At 44.4% G+C, this 26,356-nt stretch overlaps 1 protein-coding gene across 2 annotated transcripts; it reads left to right on the top strand.

The window, feature by feature from the left end:
* Positions 1-349: 349 nt before the first annotated feature.
* Positions 350-26,356, top strand: LOC115115828 (glycerol-3-phosphate dehydrogenase, mitochondrial-like). 2 transcript variants are annotated; one of them, XM_065023569.1, is made up of 18 exons: positions 350-453; positions 2,306-2,418; positions 4,596-4,604; positions 5,537-5,708; positions 6,097-6,221; positions 6,508-6,605; positions 9,538-9,701; positions 11,696-11,860; positions 11,946-12,090; positions 13,143-13,336; positions 14,216-14,350; positions 14,816-14,991; positions 16,069-16,200; positions 16,414-16,572; positions 18,448-18,560; positions 21,828-21,906; positions 22,719-22,799; positions 23,750-26,356. In XM_065023569.1, the coding sequence occupies exons 2-18, from the start codon at positions 2,317-2,319 to the stop codon at positions 23,873-23,875; spliced, it is 2,175 nt and encodes a 724-aa protein (XP_064879641.1). In that variant the 5' UTR covers positions 350-453; positions 2,306-2,316; the 3' UTR covers positions 23,876-26,356. The 2 variants fall into 2 exon arrangements, with proteins under 2 accessions (XP_064879641.1, XP_064879640.1); XM_065023568.1 differs by lacking the exons at positions 4,596-4,604; positions 22,719-22,799; positions 23,750-26,356 and having other exon boundaries at positions 21,828-21,963.

The following is a 26,356-nucleotide window of genomic DNA, read 5'->3' as shown; positions in this document are numbered from 1 at the left end:
AAAACATCACATAATAATACACATGAACGCATATGGGTTGACGAAATGCCTGATGAAAGCATTGCAAAAAACAAATAACAATCTCACCTCAATTCACAACTAACTTAATGATATGCATTGTTGCATTTACAGCAGCCTACGCAAAATATAGAGGTATGTACGAAGATACCAAACAACAATCATGTAAAATAATGACTAGGGCTGGTGACACTTGTGGCTAAATAGTGACCCCGCACTATTGAGGATGGGGATTCCTGAGGAAACGTTGTGCAATTTTGCCCTTCACTTACCTCATTATTATAGCAACGCCCTCTCCAACCTGATTGGATAATTGTGTAATCCCATTGGTCTACCCATATGTCAGTCAACTAATCTTTGCTTCCTGGTTCTCCTGGCTGTCAGAGTTGTATCACCGTTCTCCCGGCGTTATCATCAATTGAACATAGAAAATCAGTAAGTGAACGATTTAGAATACATATTTGTGCCCTTTCTTTATTGTTATATTGATAATATGAAAAGTTGAGCGACTGGCAGCGAGCCAGACAATATCATTGCGAACGTCAATGCGGCATTGTACGTATTGCTAGAACCCTCTCACCAGTGCACCTTCAACGTTTTCTGTTCTGTTTCTGTTAGGATGATGATACGGCATTCTGTTTTATTTTACACCGTTCTATAGAATAAAAACACTGTGAAATAGAGTTATATTTACTTCCTGTTGCATTTGCATCGGATAACCAGTATCACCGAAATGGGGATGGATTGACTTTTTAAAATTTTTATGTAACGTATAAGAATTGGAACAAATGCTAAGTTAGTTTGTCCTCTAAATTCACGTTGTCGTTTTTGTGTAAACACTCGGAACCTTCATATGAGTTGCTGTCACTGTTCTTGCATGTGTATTTGTTGTCATTAACAACAAGTCTCAAGCTAAAATGTTGTATTAGAGGGATTTACTGTATGTTATGTGGATGGTGGCGTCTGTATCTCGCGTGATCATGTCTCTAATTCATGTGGTTCCCTGCGTAATTTCTTCATTTTCTGTCATTCAGTTGAGTAAACGGCTGCTGTCATGTGGGATTTGGCCCTGGTGTATTACGTTGGAGATGTGTCACCAGGAAGTAATGCCATTCTGAAACCAATAATGTACTTGTCTCTCTGCGTGGGCGGGGCTGTAAGACCCCTCCCCATTCATTCCCCCTATACTTAATCATGCTGAGTATTAATAATAATAATAATAATAATAATAATAATAAAAACAAATAATACAAAAATATGTTTTATTTTCACGAAAACTGGATAGGTGCAGTGAAATGTGTTGTTTTACGGGTCAGCCCTAGTAGTACAGAGCGCCTTGCTTAATCTTCCGGTTACTGGTACTGTAGGCTACCTGCCGCACTCTAACACATTCACTGGATCAACACGACGATGTCATACTACATGTACTTTTTTTCTTATTATCATATATTTGATTTTATGATCCATCTGATGAACACATAATACACAGGTAATAAACACAGAACGCAGCTTGTCTCATCCAAAAGGATTTTCCTACCTACATTCATGACAGATAAGAAAATGACAGACATTTTTTAAATTCTCCTCATCTTATGAGGGAAATCATTACCTCTGGCCTAGTGAAACAAGAGCTGCTGGTGTGCATGCATACACCACTATGATGTTTGCTCAGTTGTAGATTAGAATATATTGAAAAAAATGTATTTTAAGTAGATTGTCAGAATGATGGAGAGAAAGTGGCCATCATGTCACGGCACCTGAGTGGGTGAACCAGGTGTCGTCTTAACTCCCGAGTGGCGCAGTGGTCTAAGGCCCTGCATCTCAGTGCTAGAGGCGTCGCTAGAGGCGTCACTACAGACCCTGGTTCGATTCCAGGCTGTATCACAACCGGCCGTGATTGGGAGTCCCATAGGGGCGGCGCACAACTGGCCCAGCGTCGTTCGGGTTAGGGGTTGGCTGGAGTAGGCCGTCATTGTATTAACTGACTTGCCTAGTTAAATAAAGGTTTTAAAAAATAATTAACTGTCAGACAAGTAAGAATGTTAAAGAAAAGTCAGCTGTCATCCAAGTGTCTCACACAGACACTCCCAGGGCTCCCACACTCTCCTCCACTACTTCAGCCTGTGAATCCCATGCCCCCCTACCCCCACCTTGTCCCTCAGCACCTGGCCCTAGCCGATTGGCTCTTTGCCCTCCTGTCACGCCCTCTCCACATGATCACCTGTCATGTCATTGCAATATAACCCAGTGTGTCTAACTCAGTCCACTGCTGTGTGTTGTGCTGCAGGAACAGCATCAATGGCGTTCCGGAAGGCCTTGAAAGGGACAGCTATCATCGGGACCGGGGCGGCCGCTGCTCTTCTGGGCCTATCACAACTGTCGGAATACAGAAAGACACAGGTAGGCCTGGGACATTGAGATGATGTAGTGGGTTGCATTTCACACAATCTGCTTGTGTTTTGTAAACTTGTTTTTCTCATACTTGTGTGGATTTTGAGTTTGTATGCTGCATTGAGGACAATAACATTTTCTAATCTCATCTTTATGTTGCCAATGTTATGGTAGTCTGTTTCTAAAGTCAGGACCTGTAAATTACACCGCAGAGTCCCTCTGCAGCAGGTTATAGATAGTACTGAGAGTGGGAGAGTGTCTGCCAATGGCAGGGCAGGCTCCTGGGAGTCTACTAGGGAATGCTGGGACAGCATCTGACAATGGCAGGGTATGCTCCTGGGAGTCTATAGTGAACGCCCATCTGGATAGCAGGTTGGCATTTATTGGGATGACTAATGTACTGGAGGCAGCTCTGCAGAGTGGTCACTAGCTGGCACACACCTTAACCATAACCTTAACCACACTGCTAATGCCTAACACTAACCACACTGCTAACCCTAATGCCTAACCCTAACCTTAAATTAAGACAAAAGCACATTTTTATTTTCATGCATTTTTACGATATAGCCAATTTTGACATTCCAGCTGGCCTGTCTCGTGGAAATGGCTCAGTTCTGCCTCCAGGACAAGATTCATGACAATAAACGTCAACCTGCATCTGGGCATGTCTTATCTAGACTGAGGAATGTGTTCCACTATTATTCAAGACTATGCTGCTCAGATAGGACTGCTGTGTAGAGTGAAGTTGACCTGAATATGAAGACAGTCAATGGGACTTTAGCTGTGTAGAGTGAAGTTGACCTGAATGTGAAGACAGTCAATGGGACTTTAGCTGTGTAGAGTGAAGTTGACCTGAATGTGAAGACAGTCAATGGGACTTTAGCTGTGTAGAGTGAAGTTGACCTGAATATGAAGACAGTCAATGGGACTTTAGCTGTGTAGAGTGAAGTTGACCTGAATGTGAAGACAGTCAATGGGACTTTAGCTGTGTAGAGTGAAGTTGACCTGAATATGAAGACAGTCAATGGGACTTTAGCTGTGTAGAGTGAAGTTGACCTGAATGTGAAGACAGTTAATGGGACTTTAGCTGTGTAGAGTGAAGTTGACCTGAATGTGAAGACATTTAATGGGACTTTAGCTGTGTAGAGTGAAGTTGACCTGAATGTGAAGACAGTCAATGGGACTTTAGCTGTGTAGAGTGAAGTTGACCTGAATGTGAAGACAGTCAATGGGACTTTAGCTGTGTAGAGTGAAGTTGACCTGAATATGAAGACAGTCAATGGGACTTTAGCTGTGTAGAGTGAAGTTGACCTGAATATGAAGACAGTCAATGGGACTTTAGCTGTGTAGAGTGAAGTTGACCTGAATGTGAAGACAGTCAATGGGCTTTAGCTGTGTAGAGTGAAGTTGACCTGAATATGAAGACCTTCAATGGGACCAACCCTGATCATAAAATAGCTTACTTTCTGTCGCAACTTGCCATAAACTGCCTTATGAAGTGGTAAGATGGACTTTAGCTATGTGACGTGAGAAGTTCTTATGCCTAGTTTCATTTGCGTTAAAAAAAAGAAGGGAACATGACTTTTGATGTTGACAGACAAACAAAAAAACACTGAGGAGGAATGGGAGTCCTGAATTTATTTCATTATTTTTCATTTATTCAAATCTGATGAAGCTCATGTGGATCATATAACATAGCATCTGAAACTCCAGGGAACTGGAAAAAATACACCTCCATGATGTTTCCATGGCGATGCATCACTTGATATTATTAATAGGGCAACTGCTGTGTGAAAAAGCAATAGACTGGTCCCAGATCTGTTTGTGCCGAAAATGTTTGACATGATAATGACTATATTGACAGCACAAACCGATCTGAGACCAGGTGACCACTGCATCACTGTAGACCAGGGATTGAAATAGCCAAGGAGTCGTGTGGGTAACGTTAGAAAGAGAGAAACGGGTGCATCTCTTGACCTTTGAACCTAATCAGCGCCACAGATATAAATACGTCTTACATTATATCTTCTATTTCAATGGTCTGTTATTACTAGTGACATACCAGGTCACTTGTCTAAAGCATCTGACCCTTTGTGTGACCCTTTGTGACCCTTTGTCCTAATGTGAACCTTTATTTCTGTATCCTGGTATAATATCTCATCCCCCTCACCTTCCTCCCAAACAAGAATAAATGGGTAAGCAAAAGTGAAACACACCTCCGAAAAAATTATAATAATCTGCAATCAGGCATGCGGACGACAGAGGCCATCACTAACTAACCCTGGAGAATCTACTGCTAATTGGATAAATATGTCTGTTTGGTCTCCTCTGTGACAAGGGCACAATCTCTTTCAAGCTTGAACGTTTTTCTGTTTTCTGGCGGTGGGCGATTGGGCATTTGCATGACATCCACTGTCTCACTGACTCCATGTACTCAACGTGATTGCAGGGCAGAATGCCACTTAATTGTCTGTGGGTGTTTTAAATATGCACGTCCATGGAAATAGACACTAATTATTTGATCTTGTTTACTGTTACGGCCCTAAATTACAAATGCCCGGGTTTCATTCACAGATTTGCAAGTCAAATGGACCAAGTGGCATCGCAGCAGCTCGATGTAATCATTTAGAGAATAAAATGCTAAATAGAAAATGAATCAAATGTTTCATTACGACAGCCATGCTTAACTTGCTTGTCCCCATGATCCTTGAGTTCAGAACAGACTTGATTTGACTTTGTTCTATTTCCCTGAATTCTTTTGTGCTTTTGCAAATCAGACACCAGGAATCATTGTTATTATCTAAGTACTGCAAGCAGGGGTCTTTCTGTATGAATAGGATTGTGGGTACAACCCTTACCGATATGGGTACCTGATGTTGCTGTGACCATCGATATCTATGGCCGTGACAATGTTGTTGTGACCATCGATATCTATGGTCGTGACAATGTTGCTGTGACAATGTAGACACATGTATCCCAGAGGAGATTATCCAGGCTTTAAGACATTGCTTTATGCTTTCACTAATCTCTGAACCCAGAGCCAAATCTTGATTATTTTCAGTCTGTCACAAAAGACAATGCCTTCACAACAACAGATGTAACTGTGCCTGTCCTGCATGTTGTCCAGGCACGGCTGTCGTACGTAGCGGCGGAGGGGGAGTTAAAGCAGCCGTTTAAAGATGAGCTCCCAACCAGACAGGCTCAGCTCTCCACCCTGCAAGACACTGAGGAGTTTGACGTCCTTGTCGTAGGGGGAGGGGCCACGGGCTCCGGATGTGCCTTAGACGCTGTCACACGCAGTGAGTCCCCATGAACTGCACCATTTTGGAAAACCTTTTTGGTTGGGGTCAATTACATTTCAATTTCAGTCAATGTGCAGGAGAGTCGAGGCTATTCTTCTCTAAAAATTACGAGGCCCTCAATGCAATATGCATGCCTTGCCATTTTCCCTTCATGCATATTACACGACAGGAGAAGCACATGGAAGTCATAACCTACCAAATGCCTCCTGAATAACTCTGACTCTGAGGGTGCATCTGAAATGGCACCCTATTCCCTATATAGTGCACTACTTTTGACCAGAACCCTATGAGCCCTGGTTTAAAGTAGTGTGCCATATAGGGAATAGGGTGATACTTCAGACTGTCTAAATCCTGGTCTTGTCTTGATTTGTCTCTGCTCTCCTAGACCTCAAGACTGCCCTGGTGGAGAGGAATGATTTCTCATCGGGGACCAGCAGCCGGAGCACCAAGCTCATCCACGGGGGAGTACGATACCTCCAAAAGGCCATCATGAAGTTAGATTACGAACAGGTAAACGGCTTGTTTTTCCCATGCTGCCTGACAGTTGGTTCCCTCTGTGATCACATTGCTTTGTTTTCCCCAGTTGTGGACATTTTATCATTGAAAAGAGATTGAGAGGTTGGAAGATTCAGAGGGTTGTAGGGCACTAGGTGTTTCCCATAATCCTTCCTTGGTCTGCTATTGTGTGAATGCTACGATTATACTCCTACTCTTCTACCAACAAGTACTGTGTTATGTGTTAGATGTTATCCACCCATTTTACTGACCTCTGAACCCCTCTTTCCCTTGTTCTCAGTACATGATGGTGAAAGAGGCTCTCCACGAGCGCTCCAACCTGCTAGACATCGCCCCTCATCTGTCTGCCCCACTACCCATCATGCTCCCTGTTTACAAGTAAGACACGAGTCCACACAGTTAGTAGAATGAGTGTTATACCCTGTCAACTGAACATTTTCTGTGTGTGGTGGTTGTTTAAAACATGTATACACATTTTAAAATGTTCAATCGTATAGCCAGATGGCCATTCTGTATAACAGACAGCTAGTTATACCAGGTGTATTTACATATTACCTCTAATGGTTACTTCTAATGGTTACCCTCGAATGGTCACCTCGAATGGTCACTGACTTTAAGTCACTCTGGATAAGAGCATCTGCTAATTGACCAACATATAAATGTAATGGTTGAATGTACTCTGTCTACTGGGCTGGTATAAAGATGTTGTACTGTCTGTTTATAGATGGTGGCAGCTGCTGTCCTAAATCAAATCAAACTTTATTTGTCACATGCCCTGAAAACAAGTGTAGACCTTACTGTGTAATGCTTACTTATAAGCTTACTTACAAACCAACAGTGCAGTTCAAGAAGAGTTAAAAAAAAAACATATTTACCAAATTATCTAAAGTAAAAAAAATAATAAAAAGTAACACAATAAATGAACAATAATGAGGCTATATACAGGGGATACCGATACAGAGTCAGTGTGCGTGGTTACAGAAGTAATATGTACATGTAGGTAGGGGTGAAGTGACTATGCATAGATAATAAACAGCGAGTAGCAGCAGTGTACAAAACAAATGGGGGGGGGAAGGGGGTCGATGTAATAGTCTGGTGGCCATTCAATACATTTTTCAGCAGTCTTATGCCTTGGGGGTAGAAGCTGTTAAGGAGACTTTTGGTCCTAGACTTGGCGCTCTGGTACCCCTTGCCGTGCGGTAGCAGAGAAAACAGTCTAAGACTTGGGTGATTGGAGTATCTGACTGTTTTATGGGCATTCGTCTGACACCGCCTATTATAGAGGTCCTGGATTGCAGGAAGTTTGGCCCCAGTGATGTACCGGGCCATACGCACCACCCTCCACCACCTGTTCCTTTTGTCCAGGTGGGAAAGGCACAGTGTGGAGTGCGATTGAGATTGCGCCATCTGTGAATCTGTTTGGGTGGTATGCAAATTGGAGTGGGTCTAGGGTATCCGGGAGGATGCTGTTGATGTGAGCCATGACAATCTTTCAAAGCACTTCATGGCTACCAACGTGAGTGCTACGGGACGGTAATTATTTAGGCAGGTTACCTTCACTTACTTTGGCACAGGAACTAGGGTGGTCTGCCTGAAACATGTAGGTATTACAGACTCAGTCAGGGAGAGGTTGAAAATGTCAGTGAAGACACATGCCAGTTGGTCTGCGCATGCTTTGAGTACAAGTCCTGGTAATCCATCTGTCCCCGCGGCTTTGTAAATTTTGACCTGTTTAAAGGTCTTCCTCACATTGGCTACCGAGAGTGTTATCACACAGTCATCCAGATCAGCTGGTGCTCTCGTGCATGCTTCAGTGTTGCTTGCCTCGAAGCGAGCTTACAAGGCATTTAGCTCATTTGGTAGGCTTGCATCACTGGACAGCTTGTGTCTGGGTTTCCCTTTGTAGTCAGTAATAGTTTTCAAGCCTTGCTACATTCGACGAGCGTCAGAGCCGGTGAAGTAGGATTCAATATTAATCCGGTATTGACACTTTGCTTGTTTGATGGTTCATCTGAGGGCATAGCGGGATTTCTTATTGGCCACCGGATTAGTGTCCCGCTCCTTGAAAGTGGCGGCTCTAGCCTTTAGCTCGATGCGGATGTTGCCTGTAATCCATGGCTTCTGGTTAGGATATGTACGTATGGTCACTGTGGGGATGTCGTCGTCGATGCACTTATTGATGAAGCTGATGACTAAGGTGGTGCACTCTTCATTGCCATTGGATGAATCCTGGAACATATTTCAGTCTGTGCTAGCAAAACAGTCCTGTAGCGTAGCATCCGCATCATCTGACCACTTCCATATTGAGCAAGTCACTGGTACTTCCTTCTTTACTTTTTGCTTGTAAGCAGGAATCAGGAGGATAGAATTATGGTCAGATTTGCCAACTGGAGGGTGGGGGAGAGCTTTGTACGTATCTCTGTGTGTGGAGTAAAGGTGGTCTAGAGTTTTTTTTCCCCCTGGTTGCACATGTGACATGCTGGAAAATTTTTGAAAACTGATTTAAGTTTACCTGCATCAAAGTCCCCGTCCACTAGGAGCGCCGCTTCTGGGTGAGCATTTTCTTGTTTGCTTATGGCCTTATAGAGTTGATTGAGTGTGGTCTTAGTGCCAGCATCGATCTGTGGTAGTAAATAAACGGCTACGAAATAATATAGATGAGAACTCTCTTGATAGATAGTGTGGTCTACAGATTATCATAAGGTACTCTACCACAGGCGAGCAATACCTCTAAACTTCTTTAATGTTCGACATTGCGCACCAACTGTTATTGACAAAAAGACCCCCCGTCTTACCAGACGTAGCTTCTCTGTTCTGCCGGTGTGAAAATCCCTCCAGCTCTGTGTTATCCATGTCGTTGTTCAGCTACGACTCGTTGAAACATAAGATATTACAGTTCTTAATGTCCGTTTGGTAGAATATTCGTAATCGTAGGTCATCAATTTTATTTTCCAATTATTGCATATTAGCAAGTAGAATTGATGGCAGTGGGAGTTTACTCGCTCGTCTACGGCAGCCCGATCTGCATCAATCTTTCTCGTCAGACTCGTTAAAGGAAAAAGCTTCTTCCAGTTCATGGTGAGTAATCCCAGTTCTGATATCCAGAAGATATTTTCGGTCATAAGAGACGGTAGCATTATGTACATTATGTACAAAATAAGTTAAATAATAAGGTACAAACAACGCAAAAAATGAACAAATTAGCACAATTGGTTACAGGCATGTAAAACGTCAGCCATCCCCTTCGGCGCCATCTTAGATGAACTACTGGACTGGTAGAAAGATGTTGTACTGTACTATCTGTTTATAGATGGTGGCAGCTGCCATACTACTGGGCTGGTATAAAGATGTACGACCTGGTAGCTGGAGGCCAGTGTCTGAAGAGCAGTTATGTCCTCAGTAAGAACAAGGCTCTGGAACTCTTCCCCATGCTAAAGAAAGACAAGCTGGTGGGAGCCATCGTCTACTATGATGGTGAGTATTTCTCATTATTATCTTAATTGAAAGGGCTTTTTAGTCCAGGAGTAGGTTTAGTCTGGATCCGGGGAACTGGTCCGAAATGTGTTACACTCGCTGTAAGTCTCTCTGGATAACAGTGTCTCTGCTAAATGACTAAGATGTATAAGTGTTGTTGGACATACCAACACTTCAGTCAGTAATACTCCGATAGGATGGTAATAACCGTCTCATTTATCAAGATGCTTTTCTTCTGTTTGCTAAGTGGGCTATGTCTAGGGCCGGTTTGCCATACATTAAGAATTCACACTGTTATTAAACAAAACAAAACTCATGTTCATAAAAATACTGCCTTTTTCCCCAACAGTAACAAAATCATTTTTCTTTAGTGTGGGTGTGATTGAATGTGACCCAAGTCAACAACAAGACAAGACACAAGGCAGCCTGTGGCCATCAGATCTCACATGTCCATTGATGCCTGAACCAATGTGTCTGCGAGCAGCTTGTGCTCTCTATGTGCCTTGGGCCAAGGCTGTGTAGTGTGTGCGTGGCCTGGATTGGCACGGAGACAACCAATCAGATGTTCCGGCTCTATCTGGGTGTACTCTGTGCAGAGAATGTCCCATTAGTTGACTGGAGGCCTCTCTTTTTCAAACCAACAACAGCCAACTCTGTGTCTGAAGGCAGAATCAGTCAGTCTACATTTAGATTCTACTAGGTCTCTCCAAGAGTGGAAAGACAACCTCTTCACTGAGGGGGATAATATACCAGGCCAGATACCTGAGCAACAGTTCATCACATTTACTCACTTGACTTTCTAAGGAAGAGTGAGGCATGCTGATATTTTTTTAGCATTTTGTTTATTTTAATGCATTTTGTTCATTTTAATGCGTTTTGTTTATTGCTCATTTGAAATGTGCAGAACATATTTGTAGCTTAACATTTCTTCCAGGCAGCATGTTTGTGTGTGTATTGTCTCTGGGTGTGCTGACTGTCCTACAGCAAACAGAGAGAATATTCGGAGGGGTTTTGTGTTGGGTTGAAGCAGCATTGTTGGGTTGGTTTGTACCCCTCCCCCCCAGGAGGCTGAGGGGGTCTTTTCTCTCCAATTATTCTGTCTGGAACAATCACGGCCGTGACATTTCAAAAGCTGACCTTCTCTGCTACTGCGGCTCAGAGAAGAGGAGAGCAGTACCGTGGTCTGACTGCCAGACTGCTCCTCCTGTTCTTCACCCTGCCGGGTAGGATCTTAGACTTCACCAGCGTTACTCATTTCCCAGGAGACCAGTGTGGTCCAACACACACACACACACACACACACACACACACACACACACACACACACACACACACACACACAGAGAGACAGGAGTCCTCATTCTTACTAATTCATTCTGCACAAGTGTGTAATTGTATTTTTTCAGCAAGCAACCATGAACTGTTTTTTTAGACGTATCATATTTTGGGTTAACGACGGGGTCTCCAGTCATACCTTCTGCTGCCTTAATGTGAGGCATCAGCCCAGCCAAGCACACCCCAGCCCCACGTCAGCCCACCCCAAGCCAGCACTGCCCAGCCCAGCCCTGGCTGTCTGTCCCATCCCACAAGCTCTCTGACTAGTGATTTGAGTAGCACCAGCAGGCATGGCTTAGGACCGGGCCTTGAGGGCAGCAATGAACCAAATGCCCCTGCAAGGGATTCCCGCACATTAGATACACCACAGCCACACTGCACTTCAAGGCTCCGTTCCACATTCTTAAAGATGCAATATTTTACTTTTTGGGCAACCCGACCAAATGCACATAGAAATGTGAGTTATAGATCTGTCATTCTCATTGAAAGAAAGTCTGAGAAGCGGTACATCTATTCTGTGTGTGCTATTTCTATGCTTCTATTCTTAAGTTTAGTTTTTGCTACTTTCTACTTTGGGTTTTGTACACCAGCTTCAAACAGCTGAAAATACTATATTTTTGTTCTTCTCTTCGACCCCCTCCTATCGACCCCCGCTACAGGACAGCATAACGATGCTCGTATGAACCTGGCGATCGCCCTGACAGCAGCCAGACATGGTGCTGCCATCGCTAACTACACAGAGGTGGTCCACCTGCTGAAGAAAACAGACGCAGGGACGGGCAAGGAGAAGGTCTGTGGGGCGCGCTGCAGGGACGTTATCACAGGTACACACACTTGTATGTGCACACACACACACGAAGACACAGTATGACAGTGGTTTTTGACTGAAACAGTTATGATCTCTCACAGGAAATGAATTTGACGTCAGAGCCAAATGTGTCATTAACGCCACAGGACCGTTCACGGACTCTCTGAGGAAGATGGACGACGGGAAAAACACTAACATCTGCCAGCCCAGTGCTGGGGTTCACATAGTTATCCCTGGTTATTACAGGTACAGTACAGGGACAGCACCACACTGTCACACCTTCACACCAGGGACAGCACCACACTGTCACACCTTCACACCAGGGACAGCACCACACTGTCACACCTTCACACCAGGGACAGCACCACACTGTCACACCTTCACACCAGGGACAGCGCCACACTGTCACACCTTCACACCAGGGACAGGCCACACTGTCACACCTTCACACCAGGGACAGCGCCACACTGTCACACCTTCACACCAGGGACAGCACCACACTGTCACACCTTCACACCAGGGACAGCACCACACTGTCACACCTTCACACCAGGGACAGCACCACACTGTCACACCTTCACACCAGGGACAGCACCACACTGTCACACCTTCACACCAGGGACAGCACCACACTGTCACACCTTCACACCAGGGACAGCGCCACACTGTCACACCTTCACACCAGGGACAGCACCACACTGTCACACCTTCACACCAGGGACAGCGCCACACTGTCACACCTTCACACCAGGGACAGCGCCACACTGTCACACCTTCACACCAGGGACAGCACCACACTGTCACACCTTCACACCAGGGACAGCACCACACTGTCACACCTTCACACCAGGGGCCACACTGACCAGGGACACCACACTGTCACACCTTCACACCAGGGACAGCGCCACACTGTCACACCTTCACACCAGGGACAGCGCCACGCTGTCACACCTTCACACCAGGGACAGCGCCACGCTGTCACACCTTCACACCAGGGACAGCGCCACACTGTCACACCTTCACACCAGGGACAGCACCACACTGTCACACCTTCACACCAGGGACAGCACCACACTGTCACACCGTCACACCAGGGACAGCACCACACTGTCACACCTTCACACCAGGGACAGCGCCACACTGTCACACCTTCACACCAGGTAAATTTAGGTCATGAATTGAAAATAGTCATTTATTTTTAATGAGGGAATTTCAATTCAGCAGCGCTGACCAACCAGGTCTTCCTAAATGTAGTTGTCATTTCCATAGCCCCTCCTCCCTCTGCCCTGTTCTTGTAGTCCTGACAACATGGGTCTCCTGGACCCGGCAACCAGCGACGGCCGTGTCATCTTCTTCCTGCCCTGGGAGAAGATGACCATAGCCGGGACGACGGACACGCCCACTGACATCACTGCTCACCCCATCCCCAGGGAGGAAGACATCAACTTCATCCTGAACGAAGTCCGCAACTACCTCAGCCCTGATGTAGAGGGTACGTAACCCCCAAACTACCTCTGCCCTGATGTAGAGGGTACGTAACCCCCAAACTACCTCTGCCCTGATGTAGAGGGTACGTAACCCCCAAACTACCTCAGCCCTGATGTAGAGGGTACGTAACCCCCAAACTACCTCAGCCCTGATGTAGAGGGTACGTAACCCCCAAACTACCTCAGCCCTGATGTAGAGGGTACGTAACCCCCAAACTACCTCTGCCCTGATGTAGAGGGTACGTAACCCCCAAACTACCTCTGCCCTGATGTAGAGGGTACGTAACCCCCAAACTACCTCTGCCCTGATGTAGAGGGTACGTAACCCCCAAACTACCTCTGCCCTGATGTAGAGGGTACGTAACCCCCAAACTACCTCTGCCCTGATGTAGAGGGTACGTAACCCCCAAACTACCTCTGCCCTGATGTAGAGGGTACGTAACCCCCAAACTACCTCTGCCCTGATGTAGAGGGTACGTAACCCCCAAACTACCTCAGCCCTGATGTAGAGGGTACGTAACCCCCAAACTACCTCTGCCCTGATGTAGAGGGTACGTAACCCCCAAACTACCTCAGCCCTGATGTAGAGGGTACGTAACGTTGACTTTGGAACAGCACAGTAGCTAGTAATTGTTTTAAGTGCTGGAGACACTACAGGCTTGATTTTCTGATTGTTTAGCTTGATATGGTTTTGCCATTAGATGTAACACCTGTCTGATGCCTCTGTGCCTCAGGTAATGATCTCTGTCATCACATGCAGATGAGATTCCCTGTGTTCTCTGACTGGTTCTAGGACCTGTGATAAGATGTGATCTGATGTGGTCATCTGATTTAATGGAACCTTGTGTGTAATACTGACTCTGTCCTCGCCCGGTGGTCCTCAGTGAGGAGAGGAGATGTCCTGGCAGCGTGGAGTGGTATCCGTCCTCTGGTCACTGACCCCAACTCTAAAGACACCCAGTCCATCTGCAGGAACCACATAGTCAACGTCAGCGACAGCGGCCTGGTCACCATTGCAGGTCAGTACCTACTCTAAAACAAGTGGTATCCTGGTGACGTGCTATACAGCTGTAGTAGTTTCTAGGTCGTTTATAGCCGTCAATGGCTCTTAGCCTATAGACCTTTTCCTGCTCAAAGTGGATAGGTCATGTTCTGTATTCTGTCTGGCCCTGTATCTAATAATAATGTATAATAATAATGTATAATAATCATCTGGTGGGTGTTTGGATTTGTGTGTATTATATGCATGTGTGAATTGGAAATGTGTTTTTGCATATCCCAACTCCTCCTGAGTGACCCTCAGCAAATAGGGCTAAGTGCCCTGCTCAAGAGCACATTGACAGATGTTTCACCTTGTCGGCTCAGGGGTTTGAACTAGCGACCTTTCGGTTACTGGCCCAACGCACTAACCGCTAAGCTACCTGCCCCCCTGTCGTATCTGGTGTGTATGTGTGTGTAACATGTGGATGATCCCATCACCCCAGGTGGGAAGTGGACAACGTACCGCTCCATGGCAGAGGAGACCCTGGACGCCGCGGTTGCAGCCCACAGGCTGGGGGGTGGACCCAGTAAGACAGTGGGCCTGGTGCTGGAGGGCGGCCAAGACTGGAGCCCCACCTTGTACATCCGACTGGTGCAGGACTACGGCCTGGAGAATGAGGTGGGGACAGACCCTTCCCATAGACATTCTGTCTTTAGCCACCATTTTGGATATATAATACTCCCTTAGGCATTGTCAGTTGCACTATGGTTACACAGTCACTGTATATCATATATCAGAACATTTAACATTGGTTAACGGTTGGATGAGGGTTGAAAATGTTGAGATGTCGCGTTACACAGGGAGATTGATCCAAGGCTCTAGACCAGGGCTAATCAACTCTTACCCTACGAGGTCCAGAGCCTGCCTGTTTTCTGTTCTACCTGATAATTAATTGCACACACCTAGTGTCCCAGGTCTAAATCAGTCCCTGATTAGAGGGGAACAATGCAGTGGAACTGGCTTTGCGGTCCAGAGTTGAGTTTGAGGGCTCTAGTCCAGACCAGTGTACTTCCCTTTCAAGGTTTTAGAAGTAATTTGTACCAGGTAGGAAAGCGCTCCGCTTCCTATCTATGTTAACTTCTCATTAGAGAAAGCCTTCCACACCATTAGGGTGTTTTCTAGAATATTCCAAAAGGTCAGTGCTCATATTTTGACTGCATTTGACCTTTTGGTGAGAGAGCTAAGCCAACCATCTGAATAGCAATAACCCCTTGTTTGGTCCAAACGCAAGATAAATCATAGACATAACTGTATCTACCCATCACCCACCTCAGCATATCCAAAACATTGGAGCTGTCTGCTGAAAGATCGTATCGAACCATAAGGAGTTGCCTTTGAACAGCTGCCTGCTGTGTTTCACAATACTCTCTCAATACTGTCTTTGGCAAAACGCTGTGAGTCATATTCAAACTCATGGGAAACAGAAAGGAAAACGCCTAACACTGCTGCTTATGTCCCCAGGGGATTTATTTATAACAATGTTTCTGCCCTTAGGTCTTCATGGGGCATATTCAAACAAAACCATTACCTGGGCTTTAATCAAAAAGTGTCACCCTAAACCTTGTTTTGTTTATTATAGGACACCCACACAATGTCCTCTCACAACACAAGAGCAATGTCATTTTGTCTTGGTAAAACCTTAAACAAGGATTGCTGTTTTGATTGAATAGTGGCCTGTTTCCCATCATTCCACAGGTTGCCCAGCACCTGGCAGCAACGTACGGGGGGAAAGCATTCGACGTGGCCAAGATGGCGCGCGTCACTGGGAAGAGGTGGCCCATCGTAGGGAATAGACTGGTCTCTGAATTCCCTTACATTGAGAGTGAGGTACAATATGTGTTCTGTTGAGACTACTACAGGATACTGCATCAGATCTGTAAAAGACCGCATGTTTATGTTCTCCTGATGCACACACACACACACACACACACACACACACACACACACACACACACACACACACACACACACACATCATAACCATAGACTATTATGTTCTATTATCTAACCAATTGAAACACACCCCCACCCACCTTCCAGGTGAGGTATGCTGTGAAGGAATATGCCTGTACGGCCATCGATGTGATCGCCAGGCGCACACGGCTGGGTTTCCTCAACGTGCAGGCTGCTGATGAGGCTCTGCCACGCATCGTAGACATCATGGGCAAGATGCTGGACTGGAGCGACAAAAAGAGGACGGTACGTCACAAACTGTTGTTCCTGTCTACTAGACTGTAGACTGTCTGGCAGTGTTACAGGAACTATTTTACAACACCTTTAAAATAACATATACAAACAACCAAATACTTTTTACCTTTTAAAAAGAACAACTTGCCTTAATATCCATTTTTAACTCAAAGATGAATTATTGCCCCTGTATTTCCTGTCCAGTAAAGACTTAGGACCTGTTTTAATCCAACCATTGTTTTAATGATTCAGTGACTACAGTACGTTCTCACTCAGTGGACTAATAATAATGTTTTGATTGAATAGGACCAACCCTAAATCCATGTGCTGCTAGTCAGCTTGTAGGAGCGCTGGAACTGTTGTTAGGTCAGAGTATAATAGTAGAATCTACGCCCTTCCTGGATTTCCCTCTCCAGGGGGCTGTGTGTGTGTGTGTGTGTGTTGTGTGTTGTGTGTTGTGTGTGTGTGTGTAAACCTTCCCCCAGTTCTGCTATTCCTGTTGTCCTGCTCTTTACAGGTTTATCACAAGATGCATCAGTTCCTTTTACTTAAGTTGTTGTTACATTTAGCTATGATCCCTCTTCATTAATTATTACTTAAATTAGTTACGATTAAAGTTCTGAATAATGTACACTGTGTATATATAAATATATACACACACACACACACAAAAGTATGTGGACACCCCTTCAAATTAGTTGATTCGGCTATTTCAGCCACACCCGTTGCTGACAGCTGTATTCAATTTAGCACACAGCCAAGCTATCTCCATAGACAAACATTGACAGTTGAATGGCCTTACTGAAGAGCTCAGTGACTTTCATCGTGGCACCGTCATAGGATGCCACCTTTTTAACAAGTCAGTTTGTCAAATTTCTGCCCTTCTAGAGTTGCTGTGGTAAACTGTAAGTGCTGTTATTGTGAAGTGGAAACATCTAGGAGCAACAACGGATCAGCTGCGAAGTGGTAGACCACACAAGCTCACAGAACAGGACTGGTGCGTAAAAATCGTTTGTCCTCGGTTGCAACACTCTACCAAGTTCCAAACTGCCTCTGGAAGCAACATCAGCACAAGAACTGTTTGTCGGGAGCTTCATGAAATGGGTTTCCATGGCTGAGCAGCCGAACACACCCTGCGCAATGCCAAGCTTTGGCTGGAGTGGTGTAAAGCTCACTACCATTGGACTCTGGAGCAGTGGAAACGCATTCTCTGGAGTGATGAATCACCCTTCACCATCTGGCAGTCTGATGGATGAATCTGAGTTTGGCAGATGCCAGGAGAACGCTACCTGCCCCAATGCATAGTACCAACTGTAACATTTGGTGGAGGAGGAATAACGGTCTGGGGATGTTTTCCATGGTTCGGGATAGGCCCCTTAGTTCCATCCAGTGAAGGGAAATCTTAACGATACAGCATACAATGACATTCTGGACGATTCTGTGCTTCCAACTTTGTGGCAACAGTTTTGGGAAGGGCATTTCCTGTTTCAGCATGACAATGCCCCTGTGCACAAAGCAAGGTCCATACAGAAATGGTTTGTTGAGATTGGTGTGGAAGAACTTGACTGGCCTGCATAGAAACCTGACCTCAACTCCATCGAACACCTTAGGGATGAATTGGAACTCCGACTGCGAGCCAGGCCTAATCGTCCAACATCAGTGCCAGACCTCAATAATGTTCTTGTGGCTGAATGGAAGCAAGTCCCCATAGCAGTGTTCTAATACAGTGGAACGCCTTCCCAGAAGAGTGGAGGCTGTAGGAGCAGCAAAGGGGGGACCAACTCCATTTTAATGCCCATGATTTTGGAATGAGATGTTCGATGAGCAGGTGTCCACATACTATTGGTCACGTAGTGTAACTTATCTTCACTACCATGGTTTGTTTAGGAGGAGCTGGAAGCTGCTAAGAAGTTCCTGTACCTTGAGATGGGCTACAGGTCCCGCTCTGAGCAGCTGACCGGGACCACAGAGATCACACTGGACACACAGGAAGTGGCAAAGTACTCTTCTTCCTGTCTACTTTACGCTCTACTTCTGGTCTACTGTACTCTCTACTTCTGGTCTACCTTACTCTCTACTTCCTGTCTACTTTACTCTCTACTTCCTGTCTACTTTACACTCTACTTCTGGTCTACTTTACTCTCTACTTCTAGTCTACTTTAATCTCTAAGGCAGGGGTGTAAAACTCAATCAGCACAGGGCCATATTGAAAAAACACAAGGAATTCCCGGGCCATACATAGCCAGTTATGTGGGGGGGGTTTAACAAAAAATGTGTACATACAACTGATCCAAACTAGCCATTGTTTTATTAAAATATGACCCTTTACAATGCCCACTGATGTACATAGGATGCTGTACATAGCATTTTTAACAAATTAAAACAAAAGAAGAGCTCAGTAATATTTGTCCAGCCTTTGCTGCTATGCTTGCGAATGTGCATAATATGCTGCGTCCCTAATCAAAACGTTTTTAATAACAACAATGACATAAATGTAGCTAGGTTGTTGTAACATTAACTCTTAAAAACATGTAACATTTTTTTGCACGGCATGGATCACTGGTGCGGTTGAATGCAGCATTACTGTATGGTGCACTCAACATGTCTTGTAGATGAGTAGTCAGCCTAGGCTCAATCCAAAGATTAAGACAGAGACTATTTAATTGTATAAAATAAAAATCTTTAATGCATACGAGCAGCTGCAAGGTAGATCTGTCTCTGGTCGCAGTCAGGGAAGAACTCAAAGAATAAATGGTCAAATGTTCTTATATAGTGAGAGGTGATCATACAATCATATTGTTTACACAACAGATGTTTCTACAAGCAACAGTTCTGGAACACAATGGCCTCGTGTTAGGGTGAGACATACCAGGAGTCTACTGTATGAAAGGCATAACATCCCAGTCCAACAGGGAATATATCCCTTGAGAAGTGACAACAGCTCACCCCAAATTCTGCCGCCACGCTGTAATATGTCTACATGTTCCTCCTTTGCATGTAGATTTGTTGCAGGTTTAGTTTTGGTTATTCATTGTCGAGCTTTAAAAAAACGAAGCCAGACTGCAAAATGTTTGGAGCCTAGCTAGGACTGTGTTATGTGTCTGTACACCTCTGCTGCGCACAGTAAACGGAACGAAAGCAATGCAATTGATGTTGAATTCACAGATGTGAGCGCATCAGGCTGTGATTTCATAAAGTAGATGACTCAACTGTTTATTAATTTATACTCGCTTGTGTGTCCTATTGTCCTTTTAGTGGTAACGTTCAGTATACCCACTTCTGAATCCTTTAGTAGTAACGTTCAGTATACCCACGTCTGAATCCTTTAGTAGTAACGTTCAGTATACCCACTTCTGAATCCTTTAGTAGTAACGTTCAGTAAACCAACTTCTGAATCCTTTAGTAGTAACGTTCAGTAAACCAACTTCTGAATCCTTTAGTAGTAACGTTCAGTATAACCCACTTCTGAATCCTTTAGTAGTAACGTTCAGTATACCCACTTCTGAATCCTTTAGTAGTAACGTTCAGTATACCCACTTCTGAATCCTTTAGTAGTAACGTTCAGTATAACCCACTTCTGAATCCTTTAGTAGTAACGTTCAGTATAACCCACTTCTGAATCCTTTAGTAGTAACGTTCAGTATAACCCACTTCTGAATCCTTTAGTAGTAACGTTCAGTATACCCACTTCTGAATCCTTTAGTAGTAACGTTCAGTATACCCACTTCTGAATCCTTTAGTAGTAACGTTCAGTATACCCACTTCTGAATCCTTTAGTAGTAACGTTCAGTATACCCACTTCTGAATCCTTTAGTAGTAACGTTCAGTATACCCACTTCTGAATCCTTTAGTAGTAACGTTCAGTATACCCACTTCTGAATCCTTTAGTAGTAACGTTCAGTATACCCACTTCTGAATCCTTTAGTAGTAACGTTCAGTATACCCACTTCTGAATCCTTTAGTAGTAACGTTCAGTATACCCACTTCTGAATCCTTTAGTAGTAACGTTCAGTATACCCACTTCTGAATCCTTTAGTAGTAACGTTCAGTATACCCACTTCTGAATCCTTTTACGTCAGTATACCCACTTCTGAATCCTTTAGTAGTAACGTTCAGTATACCCACTTCTGAATCCTTTAGTAGTAACGTTCAGTATACCCACTTCTGAATCCTTTAGTAGTAACGTTCAGTATACCCACGTCTGAATCCTTTAGTAGTAACGTTCAGTATACCCACGTCTGAATCCTTTAGTAGTAACGTTCAGTATACCCACTTCTGAATCCTTTAGTAGTAACGTTCAGTATACCCACGTCTGAATCCTTTAGTAGTAACGTTCAGTATACCCACTTCTGAATCCTTTAGTAGTAACGTTCAGTAAACCCACTTCTGAATCCTTTAGTAGTAACGTTCAGTATACCCACTTCTGAATCCTTTAGTAGTAACGTTCAGTATACCCACGTCTGAATCCTTTAGTAGTAACGTTCAGTATAACCCACTTCTGAATCCTTTAGTAGTAACGTTCAGTATACCCACTTCTGAATCCTTTAGTAGTAACGTTCAGTAAACCAACTTCTGAATCCTTTATGTTATAACTTTTTGACGATCAAGATGACATTTCCTGTAGGCTACAGCAATGACTCGTTGGAACCCAAACTTGGCATGGACATTTAACCTACAACACGTTGAAACTTTCGGTCCGGTAGAAGATTTGGTCAGTGCCATTAGTGATGACATGTTACAGCGCATTGGCTGGCTCGTGTGTGGGTCCGTGTGACTTATAGTGCAGCGCATTGCAGCTGTACGGAAGCGGAACAAAATTAATTGACAACACAAATCATTGCGCAGGCCGGATAGAAATGTGTCGCAGGCCGGATAGAAATGTGTCACAGGCCGGATAGAAATGTGTCGCAGGCCGGATAGAAATGTGTCGCAGGCCGGATAGAAATGTGTCGCAGGCCGGATAGAAATGTGTCGCAGGCCGGATAGAAATGTGTCGCAGGCCGGATAGAAATGTGTCGCAGGCCGGATAGAAATGTGTCGCAGGCCGGATAGAAATGTGTCACAGGCCGGATTCGGCCCGCGGGCCTTGTTTGACACGTGTTCTAAGGAAGAAACTGACTGGATTGAGTTGGACCCCTGATATACCAAGGGTTCAATCTCAATCTGGTCAATTGCTCCCTCCCGCCTGACCTTCTTAAATCACTCCCCTTGAGATGTTGCCACGATATGAGATGCAGATTGCTTTAATAGCTTTGTTTGATTGACAGGTACACAAACCGGTTCCACAAGTTTGACAAAGACAGTAAAGGCTTCATCACCACAGTGGACGTTCAGAGGGTCTTACAGGTGAGAAACTTTCACAACTCTCTTTGGAATCTTTATCCATGAGTGCTGACAGGGCTCATGTAAACTGTGTGCAAAGGCCATTGAGCTGTGGCGTCATTTCCTGATATTATGCCTTGCTGGTCTCTCTTGCCCCTCCCAGAACATAATTTCCTGATATTATGCCTTGCTGGTCTCTCTTGCCCCTCCCAGAACATAATTTCCTGATATTATGCCTTGTTGGTCTCTCTTGCCCCTCCCAGAACATAATTTCCTGATATTATGCCTTGCTGGTCTCTCTTGCCCCTCCCAGAACATAATTTCCTGATATTATGCCTTGCTGGTCTCTCTTGCCCCTCCCAGAACATAATTTCCTGATATTATGCCTTGCTGGTCTCTCTTGCCCCTCCCAGAACTCCCAGAACTGGTCTCTCTTGCCCCTCCCAGAACATAATTTCCTGATATTATGCCTTGCTGGTCTCTCTTGCCCCTCCCAGAACATAATTTCCTGATATTATGCCTTGCTGGTCTCTCTTGCCCCTCCCAGAACATAATTTCCTGATATTATGCCTTGCTGGTCTCTCTTGCCCCTCCCAGAACATAATTTCCTGAGATTATGTCTTGCTGGTCTCTCTTGCCCCTCCCAGAACATAATTTCCTGAGATTATGTCTTGCTGGTCTCTCTTGCCCCTCCCAGAACATAATTTCCTGATATTATGCCTTGCTGGTCTCTCTTGCCCCTCCCAGAACATAATTTCCTGATATTTTGTCTCCCTGGTCTCTTGCCCCTCCCAGAACATAATTTCCTGATATTATGAAGTTGCCCCCTCAACAAGAATGGACAGGTGGAGCTGAATGAGTTTTTACAGGTGGACCTCAACAAGAATGGACAGGTGGAGCTGAATGAGTTTTTACAGGTAGGTGGTTTGTGTGTGTGTGTGTGTGTGTGTGTGTGTGTGTGCGCACGCGTGCATCTTCACATATGGTCTCTCCTCCCTCCACTGATAAGAGGACTCATTAATTCTCAGGCCCATGGTCAATATCTGCCCCCTCTCCCATCTCTGCTCTCTTTCTCTCTCTCTCTCTTTACCATGAGAAGCTGAACAAACAGACCAGGCTGGAGAACATGATAATAGACTCCTCAGGGAGAAGGATCAATTACCCCTCAGACACAGACACACACACAGACACACACACTAACACTCGGCTACAGAACAGGTAGATGCTCACATTAGTTTTACATGATTCCAACATTGTAATTAATGGAGAATAGGGGATTTTCATGTTCTGTTCGCTGGGTGTTCTTTCTCTTCTGCGAGTGGCAAGGCATGACAGACCCTTCTATGAAGGGAGCTGTAGGTGTGAAAGCCTAACTGGGAGTATGTTCTCTGCTGACCAGATTCAGATCATTACAGTCTGAAACTTATGACAATGACTCCAGGTAATGAGGGTGAGAGAGAGCTACAGTACTTCCAGGTCATTAGAAGTCATCATGTGATCAATTAGGAAGTATAATGCCGAGGACCAGAGAATACCTTTATTACAAGAACTGTTGACAGGAGATGACTTTTCATGGTCAAGTAAGAATCCCAGAATGGTTTGGGGTACTGTAAAACCAGTGTACTACTACCACAAGTGTCAGTAGTATGAGTACTCTGTCCAGACACAGCCTGACTACCCCTGGAGCTTAGATCAGAACATGCTCCAGCATTATAATGTATCTCTATCCCTGTCTCTAACACACACACACACACACACACACACACATACAGCGTATCTCGTTGCGTTAATTTGATACCTTGCATTACATCCACAACTATGCCACAGTTTCCTCATCCTCTATATTCCCTCTGTTCCCTGCTCCCAGCTGATGAGTGCTGTGAAGAAGGGCCAGGTGTCTGACAGCAGGTTGGCCATCCTGATGAAGACCGCTGAGGAGAGCCTGGATCTGAGGGGACCTGTGACTGTGGACCGCAGTGGAGGAGGGGTGTGAGGGGAGCCCATCCACACCACCACACTGTACCACCACACATTACCACCACACCGCACCACCACACATTACCACCACACCACACCACCACACTAACCAGAGCTGTGGTGCTAAGAATGACAATGATGAAAGGGATGATATTGTAAACAACAAGAGTACAAACTAGATTTGTATCCTAATTTAATCTAGGTGATTATGTGTCAACCCTGAGTGTTTTATTGTGAAGTTGAGGCTAGATTGGGGCAGCAGGTAGCCTAGTGGTTAAAAGCGTTGGGCCAGTAACTGGAAGGTCAGTGTGTCCTTGAACAAGGCACTTCACCCTAATGGCTCCTGTAAATGGCTCTGGATAAGAGAGTCTGCTAAATGACTAAAATATAAAGTAGTTTGATGTTAGACATTTTTTATAATAATTCTTTGTATTGATATTTTCATGGAGGGAAACGGGGACTATCTGGCCAGTTTTCCATCACACTGGATTCTCACTACTACAAAGTTAATGGGTTTGACAATCAGTGCCTCTGACATAAAGCTGTAACTCACCGTTCATACGGTCTATAATCTTATCAATGCTTCGCCTTATATGGCTTTGTAATATAGTTTATTGTTATATTATTCCGTCTTATTTTTGTTATCGATGTCTTATGGATGTCCACATCTCACTGGAGCTGTACTTTGGATGTGGTTCTTATGCCCTTTCTCCAATACAAGAACCAGTTCTTCCTGGTTGCGCCTGATTCCGCCTCGTTAGGGACAGCCGGCATTACAGTAACAGCAGTTTATTCACACTCAAGCTTACCGTTTCCACGTCTTCATTTCTGACTTCAGCATGTTACTTTACATCACTGTTCCTCGCCGCAGTCACACTGTATATTTAAGCAATAAGGCCCGAGGGGGGTGGTATATGGCCAATATACCACGGATAAGGGCTGTTCTTATGCATGACGCAACGCAAAGTGCCTGGACACAGCCCTTAGCCATATATCACAAACCCTCGAGGTGCCTTACTGCTATTATAAACTGGTTACCAACGTAATTAGAGCAGTAGAAATAAAAGTTTTGTCATACCCATGATATACCACAGCTGTCAGCCAATCAGCATTCAGGGCTTGAACCACCCAGTTTATAATGGCCAATATACCACTGCTAAGGGCTGTTCGGCACGACGCTAAGTGGAGTGCCTGGATACAGCCCTTAGCTGTGCTATATTGGCTATATACCTCTAACCCCTGAGGTGCCTTATTGCTTTATAAACTGGATTTGTGTGTCATACCGTTGGTATATTGTCTGATATACACACAGCTGAAATGCTGTTTTGGCTAATCATCACACAGGACCAAACTACCCGGTTTATAATAAGGCTTTTTTCCTGGCACACCGGTGACAACGACGTTTCTATATCTGCTGTCTGCTAGCTAGCATACACTGGTCTGTCTGATGCACCTTAAGTAACTGACTCCATCTTTATCCTTACTGTTTTTTAAATCATGGCAGAATGAATGCTTTTTTACTACTGTTATTGCTACGTCATTATATATATATATTTTTTATTAAAGATATTTATTCATTATAATGTTATTCACTCCTTCCATCATTCAAAGAACTTAAGATGGCTAGAGGTAGGACTGGTGATGAGATGTACGTCTAATGCTGAGAGGATTAACGGAACAATCTGGAACTTTCATTTCCAGTCAAATGTGCCGCTGCATTTGTTTGTAAACTGGAGGTGACCACCTTTACCTTTGCAGAAAGTTACAAATTGTGCCTTTTTCAGTGTTGTATGGAAATGTCTCTTCACTGTCTGTATCTGTCTGCAGTGCACCTGAGCTTGTACAGTATTTGTACTATTACTAAGTTAATACTTGCAGTTCTGCTGATTATTTGTGGTTTTATAGAGGGAAGCAGTTGAAGGGGAATGTATGATCTGTGCCTTGCTTTCAAACACGGTATGATGTCATATGAATTGAACCTATTCCAACTCATTCCTCTATATTTTACATATTTGAACTGTCTTAATGTTGCAGTTATTAAAAAGCATGTAAAGATACATATTCTAAAACGTATTTTTAAAGAGAATTAGTATTTTCCGAATGGATAAAAGGAACATCAGATTTTTTGATAGTTCTGACTGGTTCTTAATATTGGTCTTGTTAGCATGTTTGTAATACAATTTGCGTGTGTTCTTGTTTTGTCTAAAAAGGCTGAGAGAATCATTCTAGAGGCTTCCGCTGTGTACTCTTACTGTAACTGAATCCAACCATGTGTATCAGTATTTTGCCACATGGGAGTTTTCAGTACAATGCCTTGACAGCCAGGGCCAACTTTGTCTATGTTTGCTTGTGTCTGCTTGGATGAAATTCCAGCCTTATCCAGATTGAAAGAGATTCATAGTCCTCTTTTTTCAATAAACACTGTAAGTCGATCTCAAAAGCTTTTTCAAGACACACTGCAATTATGTAATTAAATGTATCTGGTTGCTAACAACAA

Source organism: Oncorhynchus nerka, linkage group LG2 (assembly GCF_034236695.1).
Source record: "Oncorhynchus nerka isolate Pitt River linkage group LG2, Oner_Uvic_2.0, whole genome shotgun sequence".
Classification (NCBI taxonomy): Eukaryota; Metazoa; Chordata; class Actinopteri; order Salmoniformes; family Salmonidae; genus Oncorhynchus; species Oncorhynchus nerka.
The sequence above is the reverse complement of the archived record's forward strand: the minus strand, read 5'-3'. Positions and strand labels throughout refer to the sequence as shown.

What these genes read in the sequence shown, in the direction of transcription:
- LOC115115828 (XM_065023569.1), top strand. Translation starts at nt 2,317, where the DNA reads ATGGCGTTCCGGAAGGCCTTGAAAGGGACAGCTATCATCGGGACCGGG. An exon ending in TGAAGTTAGATTACGAACAG is followed by an intron (nt 6,222 to 6,507) that starts GTAAACGGCTTG and finishes CCTTGTTCTCAG; the next exon opens with TACATGATGGTGAAAGAGGC. An exon ending in TCCCTTACATTGAGAGTGAG is followed by an intron (nt 16,201 to 16,413) that starts GTACAATATGTG and finishes CCCACCTTCCAG; the next exon opens with GTGAGGTATGCTGTGAAGGA.